We start from the raw sequence: 27,842 nt of genomic DNA, 5'->3' as shown, positions 1-27,842 counted from the left end.
CTCTGCAAAATCACCGGATGTTTTGGAACTACTAAACATAACGCACCAATGTAAACTCTGATTTTTGTATATAAATATGAACTTTATCGAACAAAACATACATGTATTGTCTAACATGAAGTCCTATGAGTGTCATCTGATGAAGATCATCAAAGGTTAGTGATTAATTTTATCTCTATTTCTGCTTTTTGTGACTCCTTTCTTTGGCTGGAAAAATGGCTGTGTTTTTCTGTGACTAGGTGCAGACCTAACATAATTGTTTAGTGTGCTTTCGTCGTAAAGCCTTTTTGAAATCAGACACTGTGGCTGGATTTACAACATGATTATCTTTAAAAGGGTGTTAAATACTTCTATGTTTGAGGAATTTTAATGATGAGATTTCTGTTGTTTTGAATTTGGCGCCCTGCACTTTCACTGGCTGTTGTCATATCGATCCCTTTAGCGGGATTCAAGCCATAAGAAGTTATGCTCTTGAGCCACTGGGGCTGATGAAGCCCTGCTGCCGGCTTCTGATGGCCTGTCAGTCTGGTATCCCCGCTCACGGTGGTGAACAGTGCCAGCATCGTCCCCCAGGAACTGCCTATCACTGGCCAACAGGGAACAGCTGTCGTCGCCATCAAAGCTATCAACCTCCTGATGCAGGGCATGCGCCTTCCGTTCAAGGTGGTGACTCCTGTCACCGTCCAGGACTAGCAGCAGATGGGCTCTGCCTGCGGTGGCTCCGGCCAAGCTTCCTGGGAGTGGTACCGGGCCCAGCAGAGGGACTAACAGCTTGCGGGTGCACCAAAAATAAAATAAAATAAAATAAAATGTATTTATATAGCCCTTCGTACATCAGCTGATATCTCAAAGTGCTGTACAGAAACCCAGCCTAAAACCCCAAACAGCAAGCAATGCAGGTGTAGAAGCACGGTGGCTAGGAAAAACTCCCTAGAAAGGCCAAAACCTAGGAAGAAACCTAGAGAGGAACCAGGCTATGTGGGGTGGCCAGTCCTCTTCTGGCTGTGCCGGGTGGAGATTATAACAGAACATGGCCAAGATGTTCAAATGTTCATAAATGACCAGCATGGTCGAATAATAATAAGGCAGAACAGTTGAAACTGGAGCAGCAGCACAGTCAGGTGGACTGGGGACAGCAAGGAGTCATCATGTCAGGTAGTCCTGGGGCACGGTCCTAGGGCTCAGGTCCTCCGAGAGAGAGAAAGAAAGATAATTAGAGAGAGCATATGTGGGGTGGCCAGTCCTCTTCTGGCTGTGCCGGGTGGAGATTATAACAGAACATGGCCAAGATGTTCAAATGTTCATAAATGACCAGCATGGTCGAATAATAATAAGGCAGAACAGTTGAAACTGGAGCAGCAGCATGGCCAGGTGGACTGGGGACAGCAAGGAGTCATCATGTCCGGTAGTCCTGGGGCATGGTTCTAGGGCTCAGGTCCTCAGAGAGAGAGAAAGAAAGAGAGAAGGAGAGAATTAGAGAACGCCCCCTCAGATTCACACAGGACACCGAATAGGACAAGAGAAGTACTCCAGATATAACAAACTGACCCTAGCCCCCCGACACAAACTACTGCAGCATAAATACTGGAGGCTGAGACAGGAGGGGTCAGGAGACACTGTGGCCCCATCCGAGGACACCCCCGTACAGGGCCAAACAGGAAGGATATAACCCCACCCATCTTCAACCACCAACTTACCATCCTGACACAAGGCTGAGTATAGCCCACAAAGACCTCCGCCACGGCACAGCCCAAGGGGGGGGCAACCCAGACAGGATGACCACAACAGTGAATCAACCCACTCAGGTGACGCACCCCTTCCAGGGACGGCATGAGAGAGCCCCAGTAAGCCAGTGACTCAGCCCCTGTAATAGGGTTAGAGGCAGCGAATCCCAGTGGAAAGAGGGGAACTGGCCAGGCAGAGACAGCAAGGGCGGTTCGTTGCTCCAGAACCACTCCTGAGGCAGGGAGCTTGTCCCCAGCCTGAGCCAGAGCCTGGCCGACCCACTCGCACATGCGGTAGGGCGCTCTACCACCCTCTCCGCGTGGCTCAAACCCAGGCAGTGCATACACAAGGTATGCGGATCCCCAGGGGGGATGCCACCATCACCTCTCACAAAGTGAAGCCATAAGCTCAGCCAAGCCAACAAGGCAACGGAGCAGGGGTCCAAGGCCCTTGAAGAGCTTATGTCGTGATCTGCTTGGAGGAATAGGAACCCAGGGAGGGATAAATTACCCAGTATCTCTGCAAAAAAACATGGAAGACCCGTGTGGGAAAAGCAAGCAGACAAAAAAAACAGCAACCAGGTAATGGATTTGATTTATCTGTTTTTTGTTTACACCAACTGCAATGTTACCTAGCCGGTTTAATATCCAAGCAGTAAAAACAGCACCATATGATGAAGTAATTCAGTTAAGGAACTCCCAAGTTAATGTCTCAACGTAGTGGAAAGCCCCACCACAGTATTCTTACACTCTGCAGGGGAAAGAACAAGAAAAAATACCTGCAGAGAACCTGCACCTAAGGCGTGGTTAAAGCAATTCACAACACACACATGGAACAAGCCAGTTGTCAAGTTGTGTAAGGTAAATTACAGTTTGTGGCAGCAAGAGCCACCATGCTAATGGATGCACACAGAGTCGTAGTATAACGCTAACGAAACACAAGTACGACAAATCACGGGAGGAAGATACAGATCAACCCTGTGCAGCGAGTGGAGCACTCAAGAGGAGGGGCTGGCCATGTGGCCAGCTGCTCCAGGCTACAAACAGTCAGTGAGTATACTTCCACGCAAGATATTACACTTACGAAGCAAACTTTCATAAGTTTGTACCTTAAACCATACAGATGTCCACGAGAAAATGAAGACAACTTGTGTTGGGGTCCCTTTAGTGGGATCGATATGAGATGCAGTGCCTTAGACCGCTGCGCCACTCGAGAGCCCTGAAGGCTTGAGCCAATGACTTGTGTGAGAAGGATAAAGGCACAGAAGAGCCTTGTCTAGAATATCCGCCTGAGCTGCCAAATAGAAAGTAAATATGATTTAGGCTATGCCTATTCCGCTATCTAAATATGCCATTCTGTTGTGTGTTATTTAATGGCCATATAATTGCATAATTTATTTTTTATAGACGCGTGGGTCTACTGTGGTGATCATGTAACCTAATCAATCACACTTTTTCCAGTATTTGGGAAGGCCTTATATTAGGCATTTTGACGATTGTATTAGTGAATTCCTCTCTGTATGTAGACTTGTTATAGCCATTTGCGTTGCACAACCCCATCACGCAGAGGCTATATCCATATCAATTAATGAGACAAAACAAAATATTGATTAAGTCTGGGCTATAACCTGTCCTGAGTGAAATAGCCAAGGGGTCCCAAATGGTCAAGACTATCTGTAACCTATTCTTATTACCAGATCTGTTTTCCCTATCAGCCAGTGCTTCTTCAATTATTTTGTTTAAAATGTATTTAGAGGCTATATTTAGAGACCTGTTAGCTAGGGTCTCTTTTAATAATGAGGAGCCTACTCACTCGGGTAGCCACTGCACTGGACATCAAATTGGTGGACAGTGATGACTCTCCATTTGTCCCCATCTCTGCTGAGTTCCGCTAGGTCTTGCAGGAGAGCTGGTCCTCTGCGAGGGGTCGCTTCCGATTAAAAAGCAGAGATTGGACCATGGAGTTATGTTGCGTGTGCGGAGTCACTCGGCCTCCGGGAGTACCCAACCATGGACACCATGATAGCTTCCTTGGTCCTCCCGGACCGGACCCACGACTGAAGCCGGGACCCTCCAGAGTTTTTGATGAGGACTTGAAAGCCACATATGGGTCCTTCTGCTCTCTTGGCCGCCTTACCAATGCATCCAAGGCTTACCTGCAGACTCTGTTGCCCCGGCTGCACGAGCCTGCTGTCCCTGCTTCAGAGGGATGTGGCCCATGCCAACAAACGGGCCATGGCGCAGGTGATTACCTCCCAGCACCATCTCTGGCTGGCCCAATCCCGTATGCCAGCTGCTCTCCAGAGCACATTTGCCACTCTCCCCATCACCCCAGGTCTGACATTTGGCCAAGGGGTTGATTACATTCTCGAGTGGACCGATAAGATTCGTAGGGACTAGGAGACCATGAGACGGTTCATGCCGCCTCCTCAGGACCCGGGTTCGAGGCAGATGGACCGTCGCCACCCACCTGCACCCAAATGACAGTGGTATCCCTCTCCTGCCCCATCGCCTTGTGCTGAGGGACGACAGCGGGGAGGGGCACAGTGTGCGATGGAAAAACAACCTGTCAACCGTCACCGGTTCAGGCGATCTTATCTTGCCTTGACCACCTTCAGCAGGGGTGGGTGGTGTCGGTCCTGACAATGCATGTTGGGATTGCTGACCACAGCCTCGTTGCTGATTCCCCTGGGCCTACTCCATCTCCGGCCTCTTCAACAGTGGTTCAACTCCCACCGGCTGCACCCAAAGCGCCACCGTCACCGCCAGCTGCGGGTGATCACACAGTGCCTCAGGGCATTGTTGAGGTGGCGCTGTCGCTCCTTTCTCTAAGGGGATGGAGATGCTGAGGATGTGCCGCCGGGAGCTGGTCAGCACAGATGCCTTTCAGATCGTCTGGGGGGGATGTGACCAAGGGCAGGTTGGCCAGAGGCTGTTTGCTACCTCCTTGGAGCGGCAGACACATCAATACATTAGAGCTCTGAGCTGTACTGCTATCCCTGCGGTCTTTCCTTCCACACCCGAAGGGAAGATATGTCCTGGTGAGAATGGTGGTGGCTTACCTCAACCATCAGGGTGGACTGAGGTCCCACCACCTCCATCTTATGGCACAGGAGCTTCTTCTCTGGGCTCAGTGACGTCTAGCGCCTCTACGCGCAGCGCACGTACCTAGCATCCTGAATGTGGCAGCGAATATGCTCTTGAGGGAGGGACCACCACCTTGGGACTGGAGCCTACATCACCAGGGGTGCAGCACCTGTGGGACAAGTTTGGGAGAGCGCAGGTGGACCTGTTTGCAATGCACACTGGACATCTGGGCTTGGATGCTCTGGCTTATGATTGGCCAGGGCTGGAGCTTTACACATTTCCCCCTTTTCCCCTGATCTAGGCTGTGCTGGACAGGACCAGGATGCTGGTAACGCCATACTGGCCCAGACGACCCTGGTTCAGCCTTCTCTTGTCCCTGTTGTCTGGGACACCTTGGCAACTGCCCCTGAGACCCGACCTGCTGTCTCAGACCGGGTGAACTCTGTGGCATCCGAGACCACACCGCCTCAGTCTGTGGGCTTGGCCGCTGAACGGCACCAACGGTCCATGTTAGGACTACAGGAGGGCATAATGAACACCATGCAGAGCGCAGGGGCACCGGCTACAGTTGCATGGGCAGTTGTTTTGCTCTTGGTGCACTGTTATTGAGGTTGTGCCCGAGTCATGCGGGGTGCAGTATGTCCTTCAATACCTGCAGTCTCGCTTGGATGAGGGCTTGGCAACCTCTACACCCAGAAGGTATTTGGCCACTATATCGGCGTGCCATGTGGGGTGGATGGACAGGCCAGTGGGGCGTCCCTTGATCTCCAGGTTTATGAAGGGTGTTTGTCGCCTACCTCCAGTTAGGAACCACTCAATGGCAAGTTGGGATCTGGGTGTGGTCTTGGCAGCTTTGGCAAAGCCGCCTTTCAAACCGTTGGAGTCTGCCTCCCTGAAAGACCTCTCTAAGAAGGTGGCTTATTTGGTAGAATTTTCTTCCATGAAGAGGGTGGGTGAGCTCAATGCTCTTTTGGTAAGTTCTGAGTGCTACCAGATGGACCCCGGTAAGAGGAGTATATCTCTCCGCCCCAACCGTTCATTCCTCCCGATGATTCTGTCAGACAGGCATGTGAACATCTCTTTTATCCTGTCTGCTTACGACCCTCTGGCAGTGGCGAGGGAGTCTGGGCCTCCCTCCGACATGCTGTGCCCTGTGTGGGCACTGGCTGCCTATGAGGAGCGGACACGGTCAGTTAGAACAACAGATCAGCTCTTTGTCTGCTATGGTGAGAGAGTCCTGTGGGCTGGGCAATCAAAGCAAACGCTCTCTCTGGATTGTGGACATGATTATGACAGCATACCGCTTGGCTGGCAGGCCAGTGCTGGGATCTGTGGTGGCACATTCAACACGAGGTGTGGCTGCTTCCTGGGCTCTACTGAGAGGAGAGCCCCTCACTGATATTTGTGCTGCGGCCAGCTGGGTAAATGTGGAACCTCCCTATCGGGTAAATGTGGAAATCTCCCTCTGCGGTTGGTTCAGCGGTCCTGGGCGTTGCCTCCCCTTCCGGGGTCTGTGCAGAGACCTCCCCCCGCCCCTTCCACATTGATGGCCCCTGTGTCTCGATGCCGCGCTGGGACTTTGCCGCTGGCTGGCCAGGGTCCCCTAGCACCGACTAAATCTGGTACGGGTATACCAATATATTTCAGTGATCCAATATAGTGAAACATAACGAAGGTTACATACGTAACCTTTGTTTCACGCATGGCTTTTCTTACAATCCTAATAATTTACGTATATATTTTGTTATAATGATAATGATATGTTTGTTCAACCTTTTGGCAAGTATCTGGCTCCATATGTGTGCATCGTTGATACAGACAGGCAGGGCGAAACGTTAGTCAGATAGTAGACAGTAGATGCTCGCTACTACCATCGGTTATTACCAAAGACAGTACAGTTTAGAAAATGCTACTCCCTAGCGGCTACGAGTGCACACTGCATGGGAAGGGAGGGAGCCCCCTGAAGTGGGCAGGGCAAACGTTAGCTACGTCACAGTCTTGATTTGGGGCGAGGGCTTGCAGGAGATTGAATAGTGGCAGAGACGCTGTGAATATTGACTTTTTTTTAACCACACAACCAAAGTATATTACAATACAGAACGGTTTCACGCATATTTGGGAGGATATATCACCGGAAGAAGATGGGTAGCTGCCTTACAGTTGGACCAAATGAAGCCGTGGTTGTTTCTGGTAACGTTAGGTGTTCTGCATGCTAACGTTAGCTAGCCAACAAAATGCTTAATTGTTATGTGTGGGTATTTTGTTAACCTGTTCGTTTGCCAAGTGTTTTCAGTTAATGTATAGCTAACGTTAGCTAGTTAATGAAACAGTAATTGCGTTGCTTTTGCTCGATGGATAAACATAAATCCTGTCTCTTCACTAACGTTAGTTGTTACTAGCCATTGATAATGTCTCTAAGTTGTATTACATTACACATTAAGAGTCAATGGACGAAGGCGTCTTCTGTGGGGGAGTTTTATCTGTACGGGCAAGTTTTATTGTCTGGGTAGTTTTGTTTGGAGCACCGCTCAGTCTGTACATTAACACACATTGCTTGCAATATGATTTGTGAAGCATAAGGACTGTATCTTTCATATCAGAGAAACCATTCTCAAAAAAACGAAAGGTTACATTGATACACACCTTTTATAGGGTTAGTGTTCCCACACAGCTATATTTCCGTGTTTACTGTTTACGGAAGACCGAGGGACCACCTGTACTAATTAGCAATCTAGCATGCTCGGAACACCTGTGTGTAACCGAAGAAGGCCGCCATAAACGTGTTGCTGTCGTCTGCAACTGTAATAAAGCCAGTTAAAACAGTATACGTTAAGTGTGTATTGTGTTTCTAGAACCGTATCACAATAGAGAATCGATAGATGGAGTGTTTGGCTGCAAGGGCCAGTCTACCTCTGAAAATAACATACTCAGCAAAAATTGAAACGTCTCACTGTCAACTGCGTTTATTTTCCAGCCAACTTAAAATGTGTAAATATTTGTATGAACATAACAAGATCCAACAACTAAGACATAAACTGAACAAGTGCCACAGACATGTGACTAACATAAATGAAATAATGTGTCCCTGAACAAAGGGGGGTCAAAATCAAAAGTAAGTCCGTATCTGGTGTGGGTACCAGCTGCATTAATTACTGCAGTGGATCTCCTCCTCATGGCCTGCACCAGATTTGCCAGTTCATGCTGTGAGATGTTACCCCACTCTTCCACCAAGGCACCTGCAAGTTCCCGGACATTTATTGGGGGAATGGCCCTAGCCCTCACCCTCCGATTCAACAGGTCCCAGACGTGCTCAATGGGATTGACATCCGGGCTCTTTGCTGGTCATGGCAGAACACTGACATTCCTTGTCTTGCAGGAAATCATGCACAGAACGAGCAGTATGGCAGGTGGCATTGTCATGCTGGAGGGTCATGTCAGGATGAGCCTGCAGGAAAGATACCACATGAGGGAGGAGGATGTCTTCCTTGTAACGCACAGTGTTGAGATTGATCCTTTGACGATAAACGCAAATCCGACCATCACCCCTGGTGAGACACAACCGCGACTCGTCAGTGATTAGCACTTTTTGCCAGTCCTGTCTGGTCCACCGACGGTGGGTTTATGCCCATAGGTGACATTGTTGCCAGTGATGTCTGGTGAGGACCTGCCTTACAACAGGCCTACAAGCCCTCAGTCCAGCCTCTCTCAGCCTATTGCGGACAGTCTGAGCACTGATGGAGGGATTGTGCCTTCCTGGGGTAACTCGGGCAGTTGTTGCCATCCTGTACCTGTCCCGTATGTGTGATGTTTGGATGTACCGATCCTGTGCAGGTGTTGTTACACGGGGTCTGCCACTGTGAGGACGATCAGCTGTCCATCCTGTCTCCCTGTAGCGCTGTCGTCTCACAGTACGGACATTGCGATTTATTGCCCTGGCCACATCTGCAGTCCTCATACCTCCTTGCAGCATGCCTAAGGCACGTTCACACAGATGAGCAGGGACCCTGGGCATCTTTCTTTTGGTGTTTTTCAGAGTCTGTAGAAAGGCCACTTTAGTGTCCTAAGTTTTCAGAACTGTGACCTCAATTGCCTACTACCATCTGTAAGCTGTTAGTGTCTTAACGGCTGTTCCACAGGTGAATGTTCATTAATTGTTTATGGTTCATTGAACAAGCATGGAAAACAGTGTTTAAACCCTTTACACTGAAGATCTGTGAAGTTATTTGGATTTTTGCGAATTATCTTTGAAAGACAGGGTCCTGAAAGAACCTTAAGAAGTAACAGTAAAGTTAGGCTCCTTGAGAGTACATCTTGGGCTAGGTTGTTACCAGCTGGTTAACCAACCTGGTGTCAGAGAATTTTGTATTGTTCTGTACGTAAATATGAGATATAATTTAGTATGATATGTTTCGTATGGTAAAATGTAGGCTCCTCATGGGAGGAAGGGGAGGACCATCCTCGGTGAATTTCATAAAAACAAAAATATTGAAACATTTAAAGTTGTCCTTTTTTAGATAAAACTTTAGCAAATGTCTTAACTTCTCCAAATAATTGATTAAAACACACTGTTTTGCAATGAAAGTCTAAAGTAGCCTCAGCAGCACACTCTAGGGTCACACCAAGGCTGTAGCTGGAGGACAGCTAGTTTCTGTCCTCCTCTGGGTGCATTGATTTCAATAAAAAAAAATCCAGGAGGCTCTTGGTTCTCACCCCCTTCCATAGACTTGCACAGTAATATGACAACTTCCGGAGGACGTCCTCCAACCTATCAGAGCTCTTGCAGCATGAATTGACATGTCCACCCAATCAAAGGATCAGAGAATTAATCTAGTACTGAAATAATAAACTAAAGCTAGCTTGCACACAGCATAAAATGTGGTGAGTAGTTGACTCAGAGAGAAAGACAATTGTTAAACAGTTTTGAACAAATGTATTTCTTCTAAAATTTAAGGAGGTGCAAGAGAGAGCTAGCTTTATTTGGTTGTATTTTTTTAAAATGTTTATTTAGCTAGCTGAATGCCAACAGCTAGTTTAGCCTATACAAACACCTGGCTCAAACAGAGAAGGGTGTTATATTAGCTAGCTGGTTATGGCTAGCCAAAAATGGAAATCTTAACAATTCAAGGTAAGATTTTGGTTTAATTAATTTAATGCCCCTGGGGCCTGCCGGTGTAACTGTTAAACTGTGTTCTGACTGTACACTACTGCATGATTGTAGCAGGTTTACTAACCCATTAGTTCCAGTAGCTATGTTGACTGTGAGGTGACAACGATATAGTCTCTGCGTAGTGGTTAGCAGTCATACTTTTTTCTTTACATAGTTGAATGTGCTGACAACAAAATCACACAAATTATCAATGGAAATCAAATTTATCAACCCATGGAGGTCTGGTCACAACTTGCAGGCTTGTTTTCGAGTTGCTGTGCGTTTTGTTGCCAACCTATTTTGCTACCTGACAACTTTACGGTTTTCACTTTTTAATTACCGTTCATATATTTATTTATTTTTTCCTCAACTTTTTCACTCCGGACGCTTTATCTGGACACGATTCGTCAGGACCTCCAACAGCCGAAGCTAAGTAGTAACATTAACATGATGCCTTCTAATTGCAGCCGCTGTGCTCGCCTTACGGCGAGGATAGCTGTACTGCAAGCCCAGCTTCAGACGCAATCGTTAGGCAAGGGTAATTTCAGTGTAGGAAAGGATGAAACAGCGTCTGTGCCACCAGTAAGTACAGATAGTAGTATAAATCCCCTGGCACAGTCCCCGCAGCCGGACAATTTTCTCACGGTTTCTGGAAGGAAATGCTGTAGGAACGCTCAACCGGTGTCGCTCATTCAGCCGACAGAAACTTTCAACCGGTTTTCCCCATTAAGCAGCGGGTCGGTGTCAGAGGCCGAGTCTTCTCTGGTCTCTACTCCTCCCGTTACGGGGTCTGAGACGCCGAAGCTTCCCACCATTAGCTCTGACAAATTGAAAACTCTAGTCATTGGCGACTCCATTACCCGCAGTATTAGACTTAAAGCGAATCATCCAGCGATCATACACTGTTTACCCGGGGGCAGGGCTACCGACGTTAAGGCTAATCTGAAGATGGTGCTGGCTAAAGCTAAAACTGGCGAGTATAGAGAGTATAGAGATATTGTTATCCACGTCGGCACCAACGATGTTAGGATGAAACAGTCAGAGATCACCAAGCGCAACATAGCTTCTGCGTGCATATCAGCTAGAAAGATGTCGGCATCGAGTAATTGTCTCTGGCCCCCTCCCAGTTAGGGGGAGTGATGAGCTCTACAGCAGAGTCTCACAACTCAATCGCTGGTTGAAAACTGTTTTCTGCCCCTCCCAAAAGATAGAATTTGTAGATAATTGGCCCTCTTTCTGGGACTCACCCACAAACAGGACCAAGCCTGACCTGCTGAGGAGTGACGGACTCCATCCTAGCTGGAGGGGTGCTCTCATCTTATCTACCAACATAGACAGGGCTCTAACTCCTCTAGCTCCACAATGAAATTGGGTGCAGGCCAGGCAGCAGGCTATTAGCCAGCCTGCCAGCATAGTGGAGTCTGCCACTAGCGTAGTCAGCTCAGCTATCACCATTGAGACCGTGTCTGTGCCTCGACCTAGGTTGGGCAAAACTAAACATGGCGGTGTTCGCCTTATCAATCTGACTAGGATAAAGACCACCTCCATTCCTGTCATTACTGAAAGAGATCATGATACCTCACATCTCAAAATAGGGCTACTTAATGTTAGATCCCTTACTTCAAAGGCAATTATAGTCAATGAACTAATCACTGATCATAATCTTGATGTGATTGGCCTGACTGAAACATGGCTTAAGCCTGATGAATTTACTGTGTTAAATGAGGCCTCACCTCCTGGCTACACTAGTGACCATATCCCCCGTGCATCCTGCAAAGGCCGAGGTGTTGCTAACATTTACGATAGCAAATTTCAATTTACAAAAAAAAAAAAGACGTTTTCGTCTTTTGAGCTTCTAGTCATGAAATCTATGCAGCCTACTCAATCACTTTTTATAGCTACTGTTTACAGGCCTCCTGGGCCATATACAGCGTTTCTCACTGAGTTCCCTGAATTCCTATCGGACCTTGTAGTCATTGCAGATAATATTCTAATCTTTGGTGACTTTAATATTCACATGGAAAAGTCCACAGACCCACTCCAAAAGGCTTTCGGAGCCATCATCGACTCAGTGGGTTTTGTCCAACATGTCTCTGGACCCACTCACTGTCACAGTCATACGCTGGACCTAGTTTTGTCCCATGGAATAAATGTTGTGGATCTTAATGTTTTTCCTCATAATCCTGGACTATCGGACCACCATTTTATTACGTTTGCAATTGCAACAAATAATCTGCTCAGACCCCAACCAAGGAACATCAAAAGTCGTGCTATAAATTCACAGACAACACAAAGATTCCTTGATGCCCTTCCAGACTCCCTCTGCCTACCCAAGGACGCCAGAGGACAAAAATCCGTTAACCACCTAACTGAGGATCTCAATTTAACCTTGCGCAATACCCTAGATGCAGTTGCACCCCTAAAAACTAAAAAAATGTCTCATAAGAAACTAGCTCCCTGGTACACAGAAAATACCCGAGCTCTGAAGCAAGCTTCCAGAAAATTGGAACGGAAATGGCGCCACACCAAACTGGAAGTCTTCCGACTAGCTTGGAAGGACGGTACCGTGCAGTACCGAAGAGCCCTTACTGCTGCTCGATCATCCTATTTTTCTAACTTAATTGAGGAAAATAAGAACAATCCGAAATTCCTTTTAGATACTGTCGCAAAGCTAACTAAAAAGCAGCATTCCTCAAGAGAGGATGACTTTCACTTTAGCAGTGATAAATTCATGAACTTCTTTGAGGAAAAGATTATGATTATTAGAAAGCAAATTACGGACTCCTCTTTAAACCTGCGTATTCCTCCAAACCTCAGTTGTCCTGAGTCTGCACAACTCTGCCAGGACCTAGGATCAAGAGAGACGCTCAAGTCTTTTAGTACTATATCTCTTGACACAATGATGAAAATAATCATGGCCTCTAAACCTTCAAGCTGCATACTGGACCCTATTCCAACTAAACTACTGAAAGAGCTGCTTCCTGTGCTTGGCCCTCCTATGTTGAACATAATAAACGGCTCTCTATCCACTGGATGTGTACCAAACTCACTAAAAGTGGCAGTAATAAAGCCTCTCTTGAAAAAGCCAAACCTTGACCCAGAAAATATAAAAAACTATCGGCCTATATCGAATCTTCCATTCCTCTCAAAAATTTTAGAGAAGGCTGTTGCGCAGCAACTCACTGCCTTCCTGAAGACAAACAATGTATACGAAATGCTTCAGTCTGGTTTTAGACCCCATTATAGCACTGAGACGGCACTTGTGAAGGTGGTAAATGACATTTTAATGGCATCGGACCGAGGCTCTGCATCTGTCCTCGTGCTCCTAGACCTTAGTGCTGCTTTTGATACCATCGATCACCACATTCTTTTGGAGAGATTGGAAACCCAAATTGGTCTACACGGACATGTTCTGGCCTGGTTTAGATCTTATCTGTCGGAAAGATATCAGTTTGTCTCTGTGAATGGTTTGTCCTCTGACAAATCAACTGTAAATTTCGGTGTTCCTCAAGGTTCTGTTTTAGGACCACTATTGTTTTCACTATATATTCTACCTCTTGGGTATGTTATTCGAAAACATAATGTAAACTTTCACTGCTATGCGGATGACACACAGCTGAACATTTCAATGAAACATGGTGAAGCCCCTAAATTTGCCCTCGCTAGAAGAATGTGTTTCAGACATAAGGAAGTGGATGGCTGCAAACTTTACTATTAAACTCGGACAAAACAGAGATGCTTGTTCTAGGTCCCAAGAAACAAAGAGATCTTCTGTTGAATCTGACAATTAATCTTAATGGTTGTACAGTCGTCTCAAATAAAACTGTGAAGGACCTCGGCGTTACTCTGGACCCTGATCTCTCTTTTGAAGAACATATCAAGACCATTTCGAGGACAGCTTTTTTCCATCTACGTAACATTGCAAAAATCAGAAACTTTCTGTCCAAAAATGATGCAGAAAAATTAATCCATGCTTTTGTCACTTCTAGGTTAGACTACTGCAATGCTCTATTTTCCGGCTACCCGGATAAAGCACTAAATAAACTTCAGTTAGTGCTAAATACGGCTGCTAGAATCCTGACTAGAACCAAAAAATTTGATCATATTACTCCAGTGCTAGCCTCTCTACACTGGCTTCCTGTCAAAGCAAGGGCTGATTTCAAGGTTTTACTGCTAACCTACAAAGCATTACATGGGCTTGCTCCTACCTATCTCTCTGATTTGGTCCTGCCGTACAGACCTACACGTAAGCTACGGTCACAAGACGCAGGCCTCCTAATTGTCCCTAGAATTTCTAAGCAAACAGCTGGAGGCAGGGCTTTCTCCTATAGAGCTCCATTTTTATGGAACGGTCTGCCTACCCATGTCAGAGACGCAAACTCGGTCTCAACCTTTAAGTCTTTACTGAAGACTCATCTCTTCAGTGGGTCATATGATTGAGTGTAGTCTGGCCCAGGAGTGGGAAGGTGAACGGAAAGGCTCTGGAGCAACGAACCGCCCTTGCTGTCTCTGCCTGGCCGGTTCCCCTCTTTCCACTGGGATTCTCTGCCTCAGCCCTGTTACGGGGGCTGAGTCACTGGCTTACTGGGGCTCTCTCGTGCCGTCCCTGGGGGGGGTGCGTCACCTGGGTGGGTTGATTCACTGTTGTGGTCAGCCTGTCTGGGTTGGCGCCCCCCCTTGGGTTGTGCCGTGGCGGAGATCTTTGTGGGCTATACTCGGCCTTGTCTCAGGATGGTAAGTTGGTGGTTGAAGATATCCCTCTAGTGGTGTGGGGGCTGTGCTTTGGCAAAATGGGTGGGGTTATATCCTTCCTGTTTGGCCCTGTCCGGGGGTGTCCTCGGATGGGGCCACAGTGTCTCCTGACCCCTCCTGTCTCAGCCTCCAGTATTTATGCTGCAGTAGTTTATGTGTCGGGGGGCTAGGGTCAGTTTGTTATATCTGGAGTACTTCTCCTGTCCTATTCGGTGTCCTGTGTGAATCTAAGTGTGCGTTCTCTAATTCTCTCTCCTTCTCTCTTTCTCTCTCTCTCTCGGAGGACCTGAGCCCTAGGACCATGCCCCAGGACTACCAGACATGATGACTCCTTCCTGTCCCCAGTCCACCTGGCCATGCTGCTGCTCCAGTTTCAACTGGCCTGGGCCCTAGGACCATGTCCCAGGACTACCTGACATGATGACTCCTTCCTGTCCCCAGTCCACCTGACTGTGCTGCTGCTCCAGTTTCAACTGTTCTGCCTTACTATTATTCAACCATGCTGGTTATTTATGAACATTTGAACATCTTGGCCACGTTCTGTTATAATCTCCACCCGGCACAGCCAGAAGAGGACTGGCCACCCCACATATGCTCTCTCTAATTCTCTCTTTCTTTCTCTCTCTCGGAGGACCTGAGCCCTAGGACCGTGCCCCAGGACTACCTGACATGATGACTCCTTGCTGTCCCCAGTCCACCTGACTGTGCTGCTGCTCCAGTTTCAACTGTTCTGCCTTATTATTATTCGACCATGCTGGTCATTTATGAACATTTGAACATCTTGGTCATGTTCTGTTATAATCTCTACCCGGCACAGCCAGAAGAGGACTGGCCACCCCACATAGCCTGGTTCCTCACTAGGTTTCTTCCTAGGTTTTGGCCTTTCTAGGGAGTTTTTCCTAGCCACTGTGCTTTTACACCTGCATTGTTTGCTGTTTGGGGTTTTAGGCTGGGTTTCTGTACAGCACTTTGAGATATCAGCTGATGTACGAAGGGCTATATAAATACATTTGATTTGATTTGATTTGGATTTGGTGTCACACTCAAAATTAAAGTGGAAAACCACACTACAGGCTGATCCAACTTTGATGTAATGTCCTTAAAACAAGTCAAAATGAGGCTCAGTAGTGTGTGTGGCCTCCACGTGCCTGTATGATGAGGTGGCAGATGGTCTCCTGAGGGATCTCCTCCCAGACCTGGACTAAAGTAACTCCTGGACAGTCTGTGGTGCAACGTGGCGTTGGTGGATGGAGCGAGACATGATGTCCCAGATGTGCTCAATTGGATTCAGGTCTGGGGAACGGGCGGGCCAGTCCATAGCATCAATGCCTTCCTCTTGCAGGAACTGCTGACACACTCCAGCCACATGAGGTCTAGCATTGTCTTATATTAGGAGGAACCCAGAGCCAATCGCTCCAGCATATGGTCTCACAAGGGGTCTGAGGATCTCATATCGGTACCTAATGGCAGTCAGGCTACCTCTGGAGAGCACATGGAGGGCTGTGCGGCACCCCAAAGAAATGCCACCCCACACCATGACTGACCCACCGCCAAACCGGTCATGCTGGAGGATGTTGCAGGCGGCAGAACGTTCTCCACGGCGTCTCCAGACTGTCACGTCTGTCACATGTGCTCAGTGTGAACCTGCTTTCATCTGTGAAGAGCACAGGGCGCCAGTGGCGAATTTGCCGATCTTGGTGTTCTCTGGCAAATGCCAAACGTCCTGCACGGTGTTCGGCTGAAAGCACAACCCCCACCTGTGGACGTCGGGCCCTCATACCAGCCTCATGAAGTCTGTTTCTGATCGTTTGAGCAGACACATGCACATTTGTGGCCTGCTGGAGGTAATTTTGCAGGGCACTGGCAGTGCTCCTCCTTGCACAAAGGCGGAGGTAGCGGCCCTGCTGCTGGGTTGTTGCCCTCCTACGGCCTCCTCCACATCTCCTGATGTACTGGCCTGTCTCCTGGTAGCGCCTCCATGCTCTGGACACTACGCTGACAGACACAGCAAACCTTCTTGCCACAGCTCGCATTGATGTGCCATCCTGGATGAGCTGCACTACCTGAGCCACTTGTGTGGGTTGTAGACTCCGTCTCATGCTACCACTAGAGTGAAAGCACCGCCAGCATTCAAAAGTGACCAAAACATCCGCCAGGAAGCATAGGAACTGAGAAGTGGTCTGTGGTCCCCACCCGCAGAATAACTCCTTTATTGGGGGTGTCTTGCTAATTGCCTATTATTTCCACCTGTTGTCTATTCCATTATGAATCTGAAAAACGTACAATATGTTACGAATTCTAGCTAGGTGGCTAACTTTAGCTCAGGCTAGGGGTTAGGGTTAAGATTAGTAGTTAGGTTAAAGGGTCAGGGTTAACTAAAGGGGTTAATGTTAGGGTTACCTAACATGCAAAGTAGCTAAAAGTATTAAGTAGTTGAAAAGTTGCTAATTAGCTAACATGCTCAAGTTGTCCGTGATGAGATTTGAACTCGCAACAATAAATCGCAAACAATTCACACAATGAAGTTATGAAACAATGAATGTCCACAAGTTGGCTGGAGAGTGCGCATTCTGGAGAGAGAAGTGCGTTGTACAGCTGGGTGCATTTCAATCTGACGTCTGCATTGGTCATGCAGCATTTACATTTATGGCCTCAGCAGAAGTCAGGGCATTCATACTTCTTGCACTTCACAGAGCAGTGCAGAGCTGTTGTCAAGGAAGTGAATGTGTGTTTATACAAGATCTACCGCCCCCACCTACCGTCAACCAATCATGTCAATGCGAAGCTATACAGAGCCCTCCACGTTGTTACAACATTTGGGAGGTGCATGGCGATACTGTACAAAGCTCGAATTGGCCTCTGCATTCCTCTGGAGAATCCACAATTGTCTCAGACCCCCGATATGGAGCCTCCGCTCACATTTTCAGATCAAGCGTAAATTGGCTTTCAGTCTAGGCCTCCGCAATGGATTAGTTCACTGAGATCGGCACACAAATATGTGTTTTAGTCAAGCAGTAACTCACACAATCTCGGTCGAACAAATAGCCTAACGACCAAACACTCGACCAGTCGACTAATTGGGGTCAGCCCTAAGCTAAATGATACCGACACTTCCATGTTTTGATTGGTTTTGTTACTACATCCTTAGCTATATACACTGTAATAGGATATACACTTAGCTTCCAAGGCCAAGGGATTTCTGAGCTTGCAGGAAAATTATACAGAAGGCTAGGTAATCATGTAGGCTACCCTTATAGAAGTTTACGAGTAGCCTATACCTAAACATTTTACATTTGGCCCTGTAGTAACATGGCTAGTGCAGGGCAGCAAGACAAAGGACTTGTTATGCTAACAACCTAAGAAGGTCTCGGACAAGGGTGTCAACTGAGTATCAATAATGAATGCTGAGGAATGATGGAAGTCTTTCCCCAATGGAAATCTTGTGCCACTGACTCACGTCTTGTCTGTTTCATTTCTCAGGTGCCTGTTGTGGCTCAGATGAGAAGACCTACATGGTGGGGGGCTGGGCCTGGGCCTGGTGGCTCATCACTGACATTCAAAGGTGAGACCGTTGATGATGGCATAGACTGATAGATGAAGACAATTCTATCAGCAGTTATGGGTTGTTTTGCTAATAGCCTGGAGGAGGCTTGTTTTATTTCTTCAATGGCTAAATAATCCTACACGTTTCCGTACAAATACTAAATTGGATAAAAGGGCTTCCTAAGGATTAGAGACCCTCTATTATTTATGAACACGGCTCCAACAGGTTATCCAACATCTTAGATTTCCACAATGATAGCCTATAATTCACTAAGCACACCCATATGCGGCCTGACAATCAGCCAGTTGGCTTGCGTGAAAGACTATTTTATTCTGTGCCACACTTTACTTACTGACCTACATTGTGTTAATGAGTTCTGGATGTTTCAAATGGAAACACTGCAAAGGACACTTGGCCTCACCTTCTTAAACTACAGTACACATTCACTCTTCTGCCTTCTTTCCAGTGTGTCACTTGGCACAATTCTTACCCTTTTTCACTGTAGGTTAGCTGCTGTCCTCTGTTTATTAACTGACTGTAAGGCATTATCCCCTGGGTTTACATGAAAGCATGCAATGCAATGTTTTGTTTAGGTTTTCTTCAGGTTATATTTGGCAGGTTTGCTCAATAGCCAGTAACTAGTCTCTAGTCATTTTGGCCGTGTGTCAAGGAAGTGTGTGGCAATAGAGGTAATAAATCTCCAGAAACAATAAACATTCCACTATAGAAATATTCCATGGCTGAAATGTCGCCATTGTGAAACTCCTCATGTGACTTCCCAATAATATTTATTCAATGATGAGAGAAGATATTTCAGCTGAGCCTCCAAATTATCCCATTACTTCTGCTCCAGATGTTTTGTCAGTGACAACATTGTCCCATAATACTGATGCAGAGCTTTTTCTCTCCTCTGCCTGTTAACTTCAGGATTGGTGGGTCCTTGCATCCATAGCTCTATGAATTTCAGTGGTTGCATTTCTACAGCCCCATCGCATAGCTTTTTACCCAAACAGTGGGAAGAGAACGTGTTATTGTTTCAACTGCAGGTTGCCCCTTTAAGGTCTGGATTACTTCAAATACTGTTTTTCCTCATACAGGATTACACTGGAGATTATGACACTCCAACCTAAGTGTGAGGATGTTGAGACTGCTGAAGGGGTCGCCATCACTGTCACTGGGGTGGCACAGGTAAAAAATAAAATGCTGGAAAGAGACCAGTTACCACCATGACATGCCTCCTTTGTTTGTCTCACAAAATGCGTTGTCAGTGAAAACAATGACAAAGTATAATTTTGTCAATTGTATTGAATTGGAAAATACAGTTAAAGTTGGAGGTTTACATACACTTAGGTTGGAGTTTTTCAACCACCCCACAAATTTCTTGTTAACAAGCTATAGTTTTGGCAAGTCGGTTAGGACGTCTACTTTGTGCATGACACAAGTACTTTTTCCAACAATTGTTTACAGACAGATTATTTCACTTATAATTCACTGTGTCACAATTCCAGTGGGTCAGAAGTTTACATACATGAAGTTGGACTGTGCCTTTAAATAGCTTGGAAAATTCCAGAAAATTATGTCATTACTTTAGAAGCTTCTGATAGGCTAATTGGCGATTGGCGGTGTACCTGTGGATGAATTTCAAGGTCTACCTTCAAACTCAGTGCCTCTTTGCTTGACATCATGGGAAAATCTAAAGAAATCAGCCAAGACATCAGAAAAAAATTGTAGGCCTCCACAAGTCTGGTTCATCCTTGGGAGCAATTTCAAAATGCCTGAAGGTACCACATTCATCTTTACAAACAATAGTATGCAAGTATAAACACTATGGGACCACGCAGCCGTCATACCACTCAGGAAGGAGACGCATTCTGTCTCCTAGAGATGAATGTACTTTGGTACAAAAAGTGCAAATCAATCCCAGAACAACAGCAAAGGACCTTGTGAAGATGCTGGAGGAAACGGGTACAAAAGTATCTATATCCACATTAAAACGAGTCCTGTATCAACATAACTTGAAAGGCCGTTCAGCAAGGAAGAAGCCACTGCTCCAAAACCGCCATAAAAAAGCCAGACTACGGTTTGCAACTGCACATGGGGACAAATATCGTACTTTTTGGAGAAATGTCCTCTGGTCTGATGAAACAAAAATAGAACTGTTTGGCCATAATGACCATCGTTATGTTTGGAGGAAAAAGGCAGAGGCTTGCAAGCCGAAGAACACCATCCCAACCGTGAAGCACAGGGGTGGCAGCATCGTGTTGTGGGGGTGCTTTGCTGCAGGAGGGACTGGTGCACTTCACAAAATAGATGGCTTCATGAGGCAGGAAAATGTTGCTTCAATATATCCACATCATCTCAAGACATCAGTCAGTTGCAAATGGGTATTCCAAATGGATGATGATCCCAAGCATACTTCCAAAGTTGTGACAAAATGGCTTAAGGACAACAAAGTCCAGGTATTGGAGTGGCCATCACAAATCCCTGACCTCAATCCTATAGAAAATGTGCGGACAGAACTGAAAGCGTGTGCGAGCAAGAAGGCCTACAAACCTGACTCAGTTACACCAGCAATGTCAGGAGGAATGGGCCAAAATTCACCCAATTTATTGTGGGAAGCTTGTGGAAGTCTACCTGAAGTGTTTGACCCAAGTAAATTGATTTAAAGGCAATGCTACCAAATACTAATTGAGTGTACGTAAACTTCTTCCCCACTGGGAATGTGGGGGAATCTTTCCTGTGTCACAGGAAAGATTCTGTTCCAAGGTATGCAAAATACATTCATGTAAACCAAGGACTAAATCCTTGTGTAAACTAACTTATAGCCATAGATCAAGTTAAAGCACAGTGATTCATATTTGCGCATGCAACCTGGCCACAGTCCTTCTAACCCTTTCCTTCATCTTTTCTCCAGATCAAAGTGATGACAGATCATGATCTTTTGGCAATTGCTTGCGAGCAGTTTTTGGGCAAATCCGTCCCTGAAATCAAAAGAGTGGTTTTGCAAACCTTGGAGGGACATTTACGCTCAATTCTAGGTAAGGAGAATCTTTCCAAAGTGATCTTTGTCTATTATGGTCATCTGTTGATTTCAGTTGGTTGTTTTCAGCTTTGTTCTCTGTTAGCTGATGTAAATCAGTGGCTAAACCTCATTATACAACAGATGAGTCTAATCCTGGATGTTGATTGTCTAGAATGCAGTTTTAACCCGTGTCTATTCCACAAGTGACCACTGGCTAAATGCATGACGTTGAAATGCCTATTTACTCTGTTCCATCTCACATCAGCCCAGCCATTTGATATCCACTATAAAAAAAACATCTAGACATTGTCTCCAATTTCTTTTAGACTAGCATATATTCTCAACAGTGGAGATTTGTATAAACCTTGCTGTCTGTCTCTCCGACATTTGCAACATTGTTTCAATATTGAAATTCGATCTCTAGCTGTTCCATAGTAATGAAAGTGTCGGGAGGAGAATAATGGGCAGGCAGCTTTTCTCAGCCAGTCGAAATCATGAATCAACTGCCATTTTTATTGATATACAGGTATACAAAGAAATGTCAATAGAAAACAGGTAAAACGGGGGGAAAAGTTTAGCTAGTTTGCTGTCTTTCCAGCTTCAGTATGAAGTGATTATGTTAGCTGTGGTGTTGGCTAGCTTCTTTGAACAGCAGTGTCCTGGCGAGAGAGCACATTTTGTATGCCAGGTGAAATCGAACATCATTAACTCATTGTTATGGATGCATCCAAATAAATGTCACTAGAAAACAGCTTTGACAAACGCAAATGCAGCTACTTTTCTGTTATTCTGGCTGAACTGTTTGACGTGACTAAGTTAGCCATAGTTTGCTTGCTAGCAAGCAAGGTATAAGAATGTTGCCAGCCAGTATGGCATTGGAACATTTAGAACGAACGACTGGGTTGCGTCTAAAGATACAAAACAAAAATACTTGACTGGGTCACGTCTCTGACAACCTAACTGATAGAACAAACGACCAGCCGGCTTGGGTAGCAACCTTCGATATCTGTCGGGACTATATCTTGTGGAAGGGTGAAACACTGGCTCCTCCGGCATTATTGGGCATTATCACTTATGCGTCCCACACACGTTAATTTAAAATGACACAATGACAAGGTTCCAATTTAACAACTTTTACACAAACGTATTAGCACAATACATGGTTTCCATTGCACTCGGGCCAGGTTCATCAACAATGAGACTCCTGCGCAGGCACACTAATAATGATAGCACCGTAATAACAGAAATATAGGGATACTTAAAACATTAACTTAACACTGATACCTAAGCCTAAAAAAGAAGTGCTGCTCATCGATAACTGGCGTCCAATTTGTCTTCTTAATAATGACTTTAAGATATTAGCCTTACTACTTGCAGTCTGGCTTTATGAGGAACATACATATTTCTAACAATGACTAGTATTAGACATACTTGACTACTCAGACCTAATAAACGAGGATAGCTTCATATTATTTTTTAGATTTTTTTAAAGCATTTGACACAGAGCGTCAGTTCCTCTTCCACTCCCTTGAGAGACTTGGCTTTGGGTATTTTTATTTATTTAAGGCTATTATGACTCTCTATACAAATGGTAACAGTTCTATCAAATTGAAATATGGCACCTCACCTAGATTTGAGTTAAAGAGAGGAATTAGGCAAGGTTGTCCTATCTCTCCGTACCTGTTTGTATTAATCACCCAACTTCTTACAAATTCTTTAAATAAAAGTCCTGTACAAGGTATTTCCATAGCTGGTAAAGAAATTATTATAAGCAAGCTGGCTGACGATACTACACTTTTTATGAAAGATGCTAACCAAATTCCCATATCGATCAATGTGATACAATCCTTTTCCAAAGCGTCTGGTCTATATCTTAACATTAATAAATGTGAACTCATGGCTGTCAAAGATTGTGTGACACCTTCATATTATGGTATTTCAGTAAAAGAAGAACTTACATATTTAGGCATAACCATTACAAAGGATCAGAAGTCTAGAGGCTTACTAGATTTTAATGCTCTTATTTTAAAAATAAAATTATCTTTAAAGGGAAGTCCTAATAACCAAGGCTGAAGGTCTCTCTAGACTAACATATGGCGCTCTATCTATTTATCTTGACAGTAAAATAAGCAAGGCAATAGACCAGATGCTTTTCAACTTTCTGTGCAGAAACCGTACCCATTACATTAGGAAAACTGTTGTAATGACAACTTATGAGAATGATGGGCTGAATTTTCTGGACTTTATTACCTTAAATAATACTTTTAAGATCAATTGGATAAAACAATCCCTAAGAATCCCCACTTCTATGTGGAATTTTATTCCTCATCATGTCTTCTCTACTTTTGGTGGCCTTAACTTCATGTTGGTTTGCAATTATAATATTGACAAAGTTTCAGTGAAACTTTCTGCTTTTCATCGGCAGGTTTTCTTGTCATGGTCCTTAATTTATAAGCATATTTTTTTCTCCACACATGGAATAATTGGGATATATTGTATAAAAATACTTCTTTGTTTTTAGAATATTGGTTCCGAAATAATATCCTATTGGTGAGCCAACTGGTAAATGCAGAGGGTATTTTACTCAGTTATAAGGAAGTCTTATCACTTTACAAGGTCCCTGTAACACCTAAAGATTTTGCAATTGTTTTAGGTGTTGTTTTATTATTCAAGAACGTGTTCAGGAACGTGTCAAGACCTGACCCTCAGAGCCTACCTTCCTTTGACCCTGTTGACTCATCAGTAGGAAAGATTTGTTTCTCTTTTGATCCATTCAACAACAGAGAGATACAAACCTTGTTTCAGCAGGATGTTGTATGTCATGCCTTATTGGAATTAATTTATTGATAATATCTGTTGGGAAAAAGTTTGGATGTTGCCACACACATACCTACTTGTTAACAAAACTAAGGAAGTTTCCTTTCAAATTACTCATAAATATTATCTTGCCAACCACTATATGAAGAAGTTTAAGGAAAACATCAAACTCAAATTGCTCCTTTTGTAATGACCACCCAGTAACAGTGTTGCGTCTTTTTGTTGGCATTGTATTCATGTAAGAAAACTGTGGCAAGATAACAGCAGATTTATAATTGAACACATTTATGAAGATTTTACACTATTGTGGAGAGATGTACTGCTTGGATTCTTTACCTACAATAGAAATAAGCTGAATTTTTTAAATGTAATTAATTTCATTGTTGTTTTGGCCAAATTTCATATTCACAAATGTAAATTTACAAACAAAACACCACATTTTCTTACCTTACAAAAATAAATGTAACTATTTTAAGACAATTAAATACTCTACTAACAAAAAAGCTGTTAGAATAATAAGTTTATTTATGTCCCTTTAGGTCCTTGTGTAATGTGATATTGTACCCCCTAGCCCTGCCCCTAGGCCAATTGTCCTTTGTATATTATTTATATATACTTGTGTTCCCACATGTACTTCCTGTATTGATTTGTTGTTTAAAAAAAAAAAAGTTTTTTAACTCAAAATCAATTATGTAGTCCGTCATCGCAACCGAAATGTTTCCAGTAACACTGTCAAAGTTTGAATATGTCTCGTAGGCATCTTCTTTATTAAACACAGAATCCAGTGCTCTAATGAAAGTTTCCATACCGTCATCATCCTTCAAATCCTCAACGGATATTTCCAGTGCTGTATCGCTTGCTCTTACTTCGAGTGCTTGCTTTTTCTTGTCCAGATTAGTAACCCGTGTCCAGATTCCTAGTTAATTTTTCCAACTTTCATACGACCTCAACGGATATTACAATACGAGGTGGCACGTTGTTGTTATTAGCCATCCTCTGCTACCAATGTTAACACTGAAAATAGCACAATACATGGTTGCCATTGCACTCAGGCTAGATTAATCAACAATGAGACTACTGCGTAGGCACACTAATAACAGAGGGATAGCACCGTAATAACAGAAATATAGGGATACTTAAAACACAAACTTAACAATACACACATGGTTTTTGCTGGGTAGTTTTTCAACAAGTTGCTGATAGGTAGCTTTTCAAACAGTCTGTTCAAGCTGTTCAAGTACTAAATATAGCCTGTCTAAATTCAAATAATTTTTCTAAATGTAATGAGAGCCTGAATGTGTGAAAGGGTAAAGTACTTAAGTAAAAATACTTTAAAGTACTACTTAAGTAATTATTTGGGGGGGTATCTGTACTTTTACTTCACTACATTCCTTAAGAAAATATTTCACTTTTTACTCCATTTTCCTTGACACCCAAAAGTACTCGTTACATTTTGAATGCTTAGCAGCACAGGAAAATAGTCTAATTCACGCACTTACCAACCAAACATCCCTGGTCATCCCTACTGCCTCTCATCTGGCGGACTCACTAAACACACATGCTTCGTTTGTAAATGATAGTAATGGGTCGTTCGCGAACGAGTCGGCTCTAAGAGCCGGCTCTTGTAGGTGAACGTTGGGAGCCGGCACGCATACCAGAATAGCCGAATCTATTTATAAAAATATATAAAAAATTAACATATGAATAATCAGAAGATTTAAATGAATAGAATTAAGTAATTCAAAGAACGAAAAAATAATATAGGCCTAAATGCTCAAACGCACACATTCGTTCTGACTGTCTGTTCTGACTAACAGCCTCACCTGTTGTTCCTGTCAATCAGACACGCAGTGTCAACCAATGAACCAAAGATGAGTGAGGGAGGGCCAAGCCAACTCACTCAGTCACACACTTAGCAGTCAAGGAGAGAGAGGAAGCACAGCTGTGAAAACAACAGCTGGAAAATGAGTCGGAAGCACAGTAGCATTTAGATGCATTTTAATCATGTAGACAATTTTAGAACACAGTGTAGAATTTGCCATTTCCACACGTGGAGATGTATCCACTCAGTTAAGTAGGCCTACTCCGCGACCCACAGCAACGCAGTCTTCTATGGACCAGTTTATGCCAAGTCTATGTCCGTAGCAAAACAAAAATTGGCTAAAATGATTGCCACCGATTTCCAGGCATTTTTGATCGTGGAGGACAGAGGTTTTAGAAATTATAGCAGTAGTCTAAATCCAATGTACACAATTCCAAGCAGGAAAACTCGTTAAAAATCACTTATTCCACAACTGTACGAGAGCACACAGGCTTCAGTGCAGGAAAGAGTTCAAAAGGCTACTGCACTGACTGCTGGATGCCAAGGGTAACCACTTCTTACTTGTCGTTTACTTGCACTTCATTGAATATTTTTTGTCTTCTGGACTGCTTTGAGTTCAGCGACAGACACACCTCAGAGAACTTTGGCAGGGGAACTGTTGAGAGTGGCCAGAGAATGGCAAGTAGATGGAAAAGTGGTCTGTTTTGTTAGCGACAATGCAGCTAACATAACCAAAACCATGAAAATGTTTAAATGGACCCATCCATGTCTTGCCCACACAATCAACCTGATTGTAAGAGATGCTCTGAAGGTGATGAAGCCCACTGTGGACAAAGTGAAAGCAGCTGTGGAATACTTCCACAGGAGCACAGTAGGTGCTGAAAAACGAAAGTCTACACAACACCAGATGGGGATGCCTGAGCTGAGGCCTAAACAAGACTGCACTACAAGGTGGAATTCAACATTTTATATGTTGAAGCGGTTTCTTGAGTCAAATGATGCCATCATCTCTACCCTGGCCATTGTCAATGCATCTGTTTGTTACATTTATATGCACTTTGTTTATATACATTAAAGTTCATCTTTAAATGCACATGTAATAGCATCTTTTTTTACATTTTCAATTTGTGGGATGCTGCAGTTTTGCAAATTGTTATTAATTTTTCTTTGATATGGTGCAATATTCTATTATACTGTTCAGATTGTGTTCGTTTTGAATGATTAGATTTATATGCATTTGATAATATACATACAAAATGTATACTTTAAATCCAAAAATGTTTAATAGCATTCTTTTCCATAACAAACCAATGCATTTTTTAAATACGTTGTGGTTAAGGTAGAGTATGATTTAATTTAATTCTACTTATTTTAACACCAATCATAGTCATAGTATCTCAAACTGTTTGACTTGAAAAAATACAAAACATATATTTTTTTAATGAGCCATTTGAGAGCCAAAAGAGCCAGCTCCTTTTGGTGAGCTGAGCCGAGCCGAACGAGCCAGCTCACTGAAAAGAGCCGAAATGCCCGTCACTAGTAAATGATATCTGAATGTTGGAGTGTGCCTTTGGTTTTCTGTAAATGAAAAAAACAAAGGGTGCCATCCAGTTTGCTTAATTTAAGGAATTTTAAATTATTTATACTTTTACTTAGTATATTTTAAACCAAATACTTAGACTTTTACTCAAGTAGAATTTTACTGGGTGACTTTTAATTGAGTCATTTTCGATTAAGGTAGCTTTACTTTTACTCAAGTATGGCAGTTGGGTACTTTTTCCACCATTGGTAACTTCTAAAACCACAAACATGAAATCCAAGAATATATAGACTGCACTATTGAAAAGTAAACATTATGTGTTCTGTATTATGAGATTTTTATCATGTTTTACTATATGATGATGACGACTTTATAGATCTGTGCTTTT

At 44.2% G+C, this 27,842-nt stretch overlaps 1 protein-coding gene across 2 annotated transcripts in view; it reads left to right on the top strand.

The window, feature by feature from the left end:
- The first annotated feature begins 6,819 nt into the window (after nucleotides 1-6,819).
- flot2b (flotillin 2b) overlaps nucleotides 6,820-27,842 on the top strand; it is a 34,264-nt gene continuing 13,241 nt past the window's right edge. Inside the window, exons 1-4 of one of the 2 annotated variants that reach the window (XM_029672548.2) lie at nucleotides 6,820-7,001; nucleotides 18,190-18,271; nucleotides 19,351-19,441; nucleotides 21,168-21,291. In XM_029672548.2, coding sequence (XP_029528408.2) covers nucleotides 6,953-7,001; nucleotides 18,190-18,271; nucleotides 19,351-19,441; nucleotides 21,168-21,291 — 346 coding nt within the window. In that variant the 5' untranslated portion in view covers nucleotides 6,820-6,952. Of the gene's footprint in view, nucleotides 7,002-7,038; nucleotides 7,063-18,189; nucleotides 18,272-19,350; nucleotides 19,442-21,167; nucleotides 21,292-27,842 lie in introns of those variants that run through there. The other variant, XM_065024469.1, reaches the window with a different exon arrangement.

The sequence above is a fragment of the Oncorhynchus nerka genome, linkage group LG11, assembly GCF_034236695.1.
Source record: "Oncorhynchus nerka isolate Pitt River linkage group LG11, Oner_Uvic_2.0, whole genome shotgun sequence".
Lineage (NCBI taxonomy): Eukaryota > Metazoa > Chordata > Actinopteri > Salmoniformes > Salmonidae > Oncorhynchus > Oncorhynchus nerka.
This window is presented reverse-complemented; position numbering and strand designations above follow the sequence as displayed.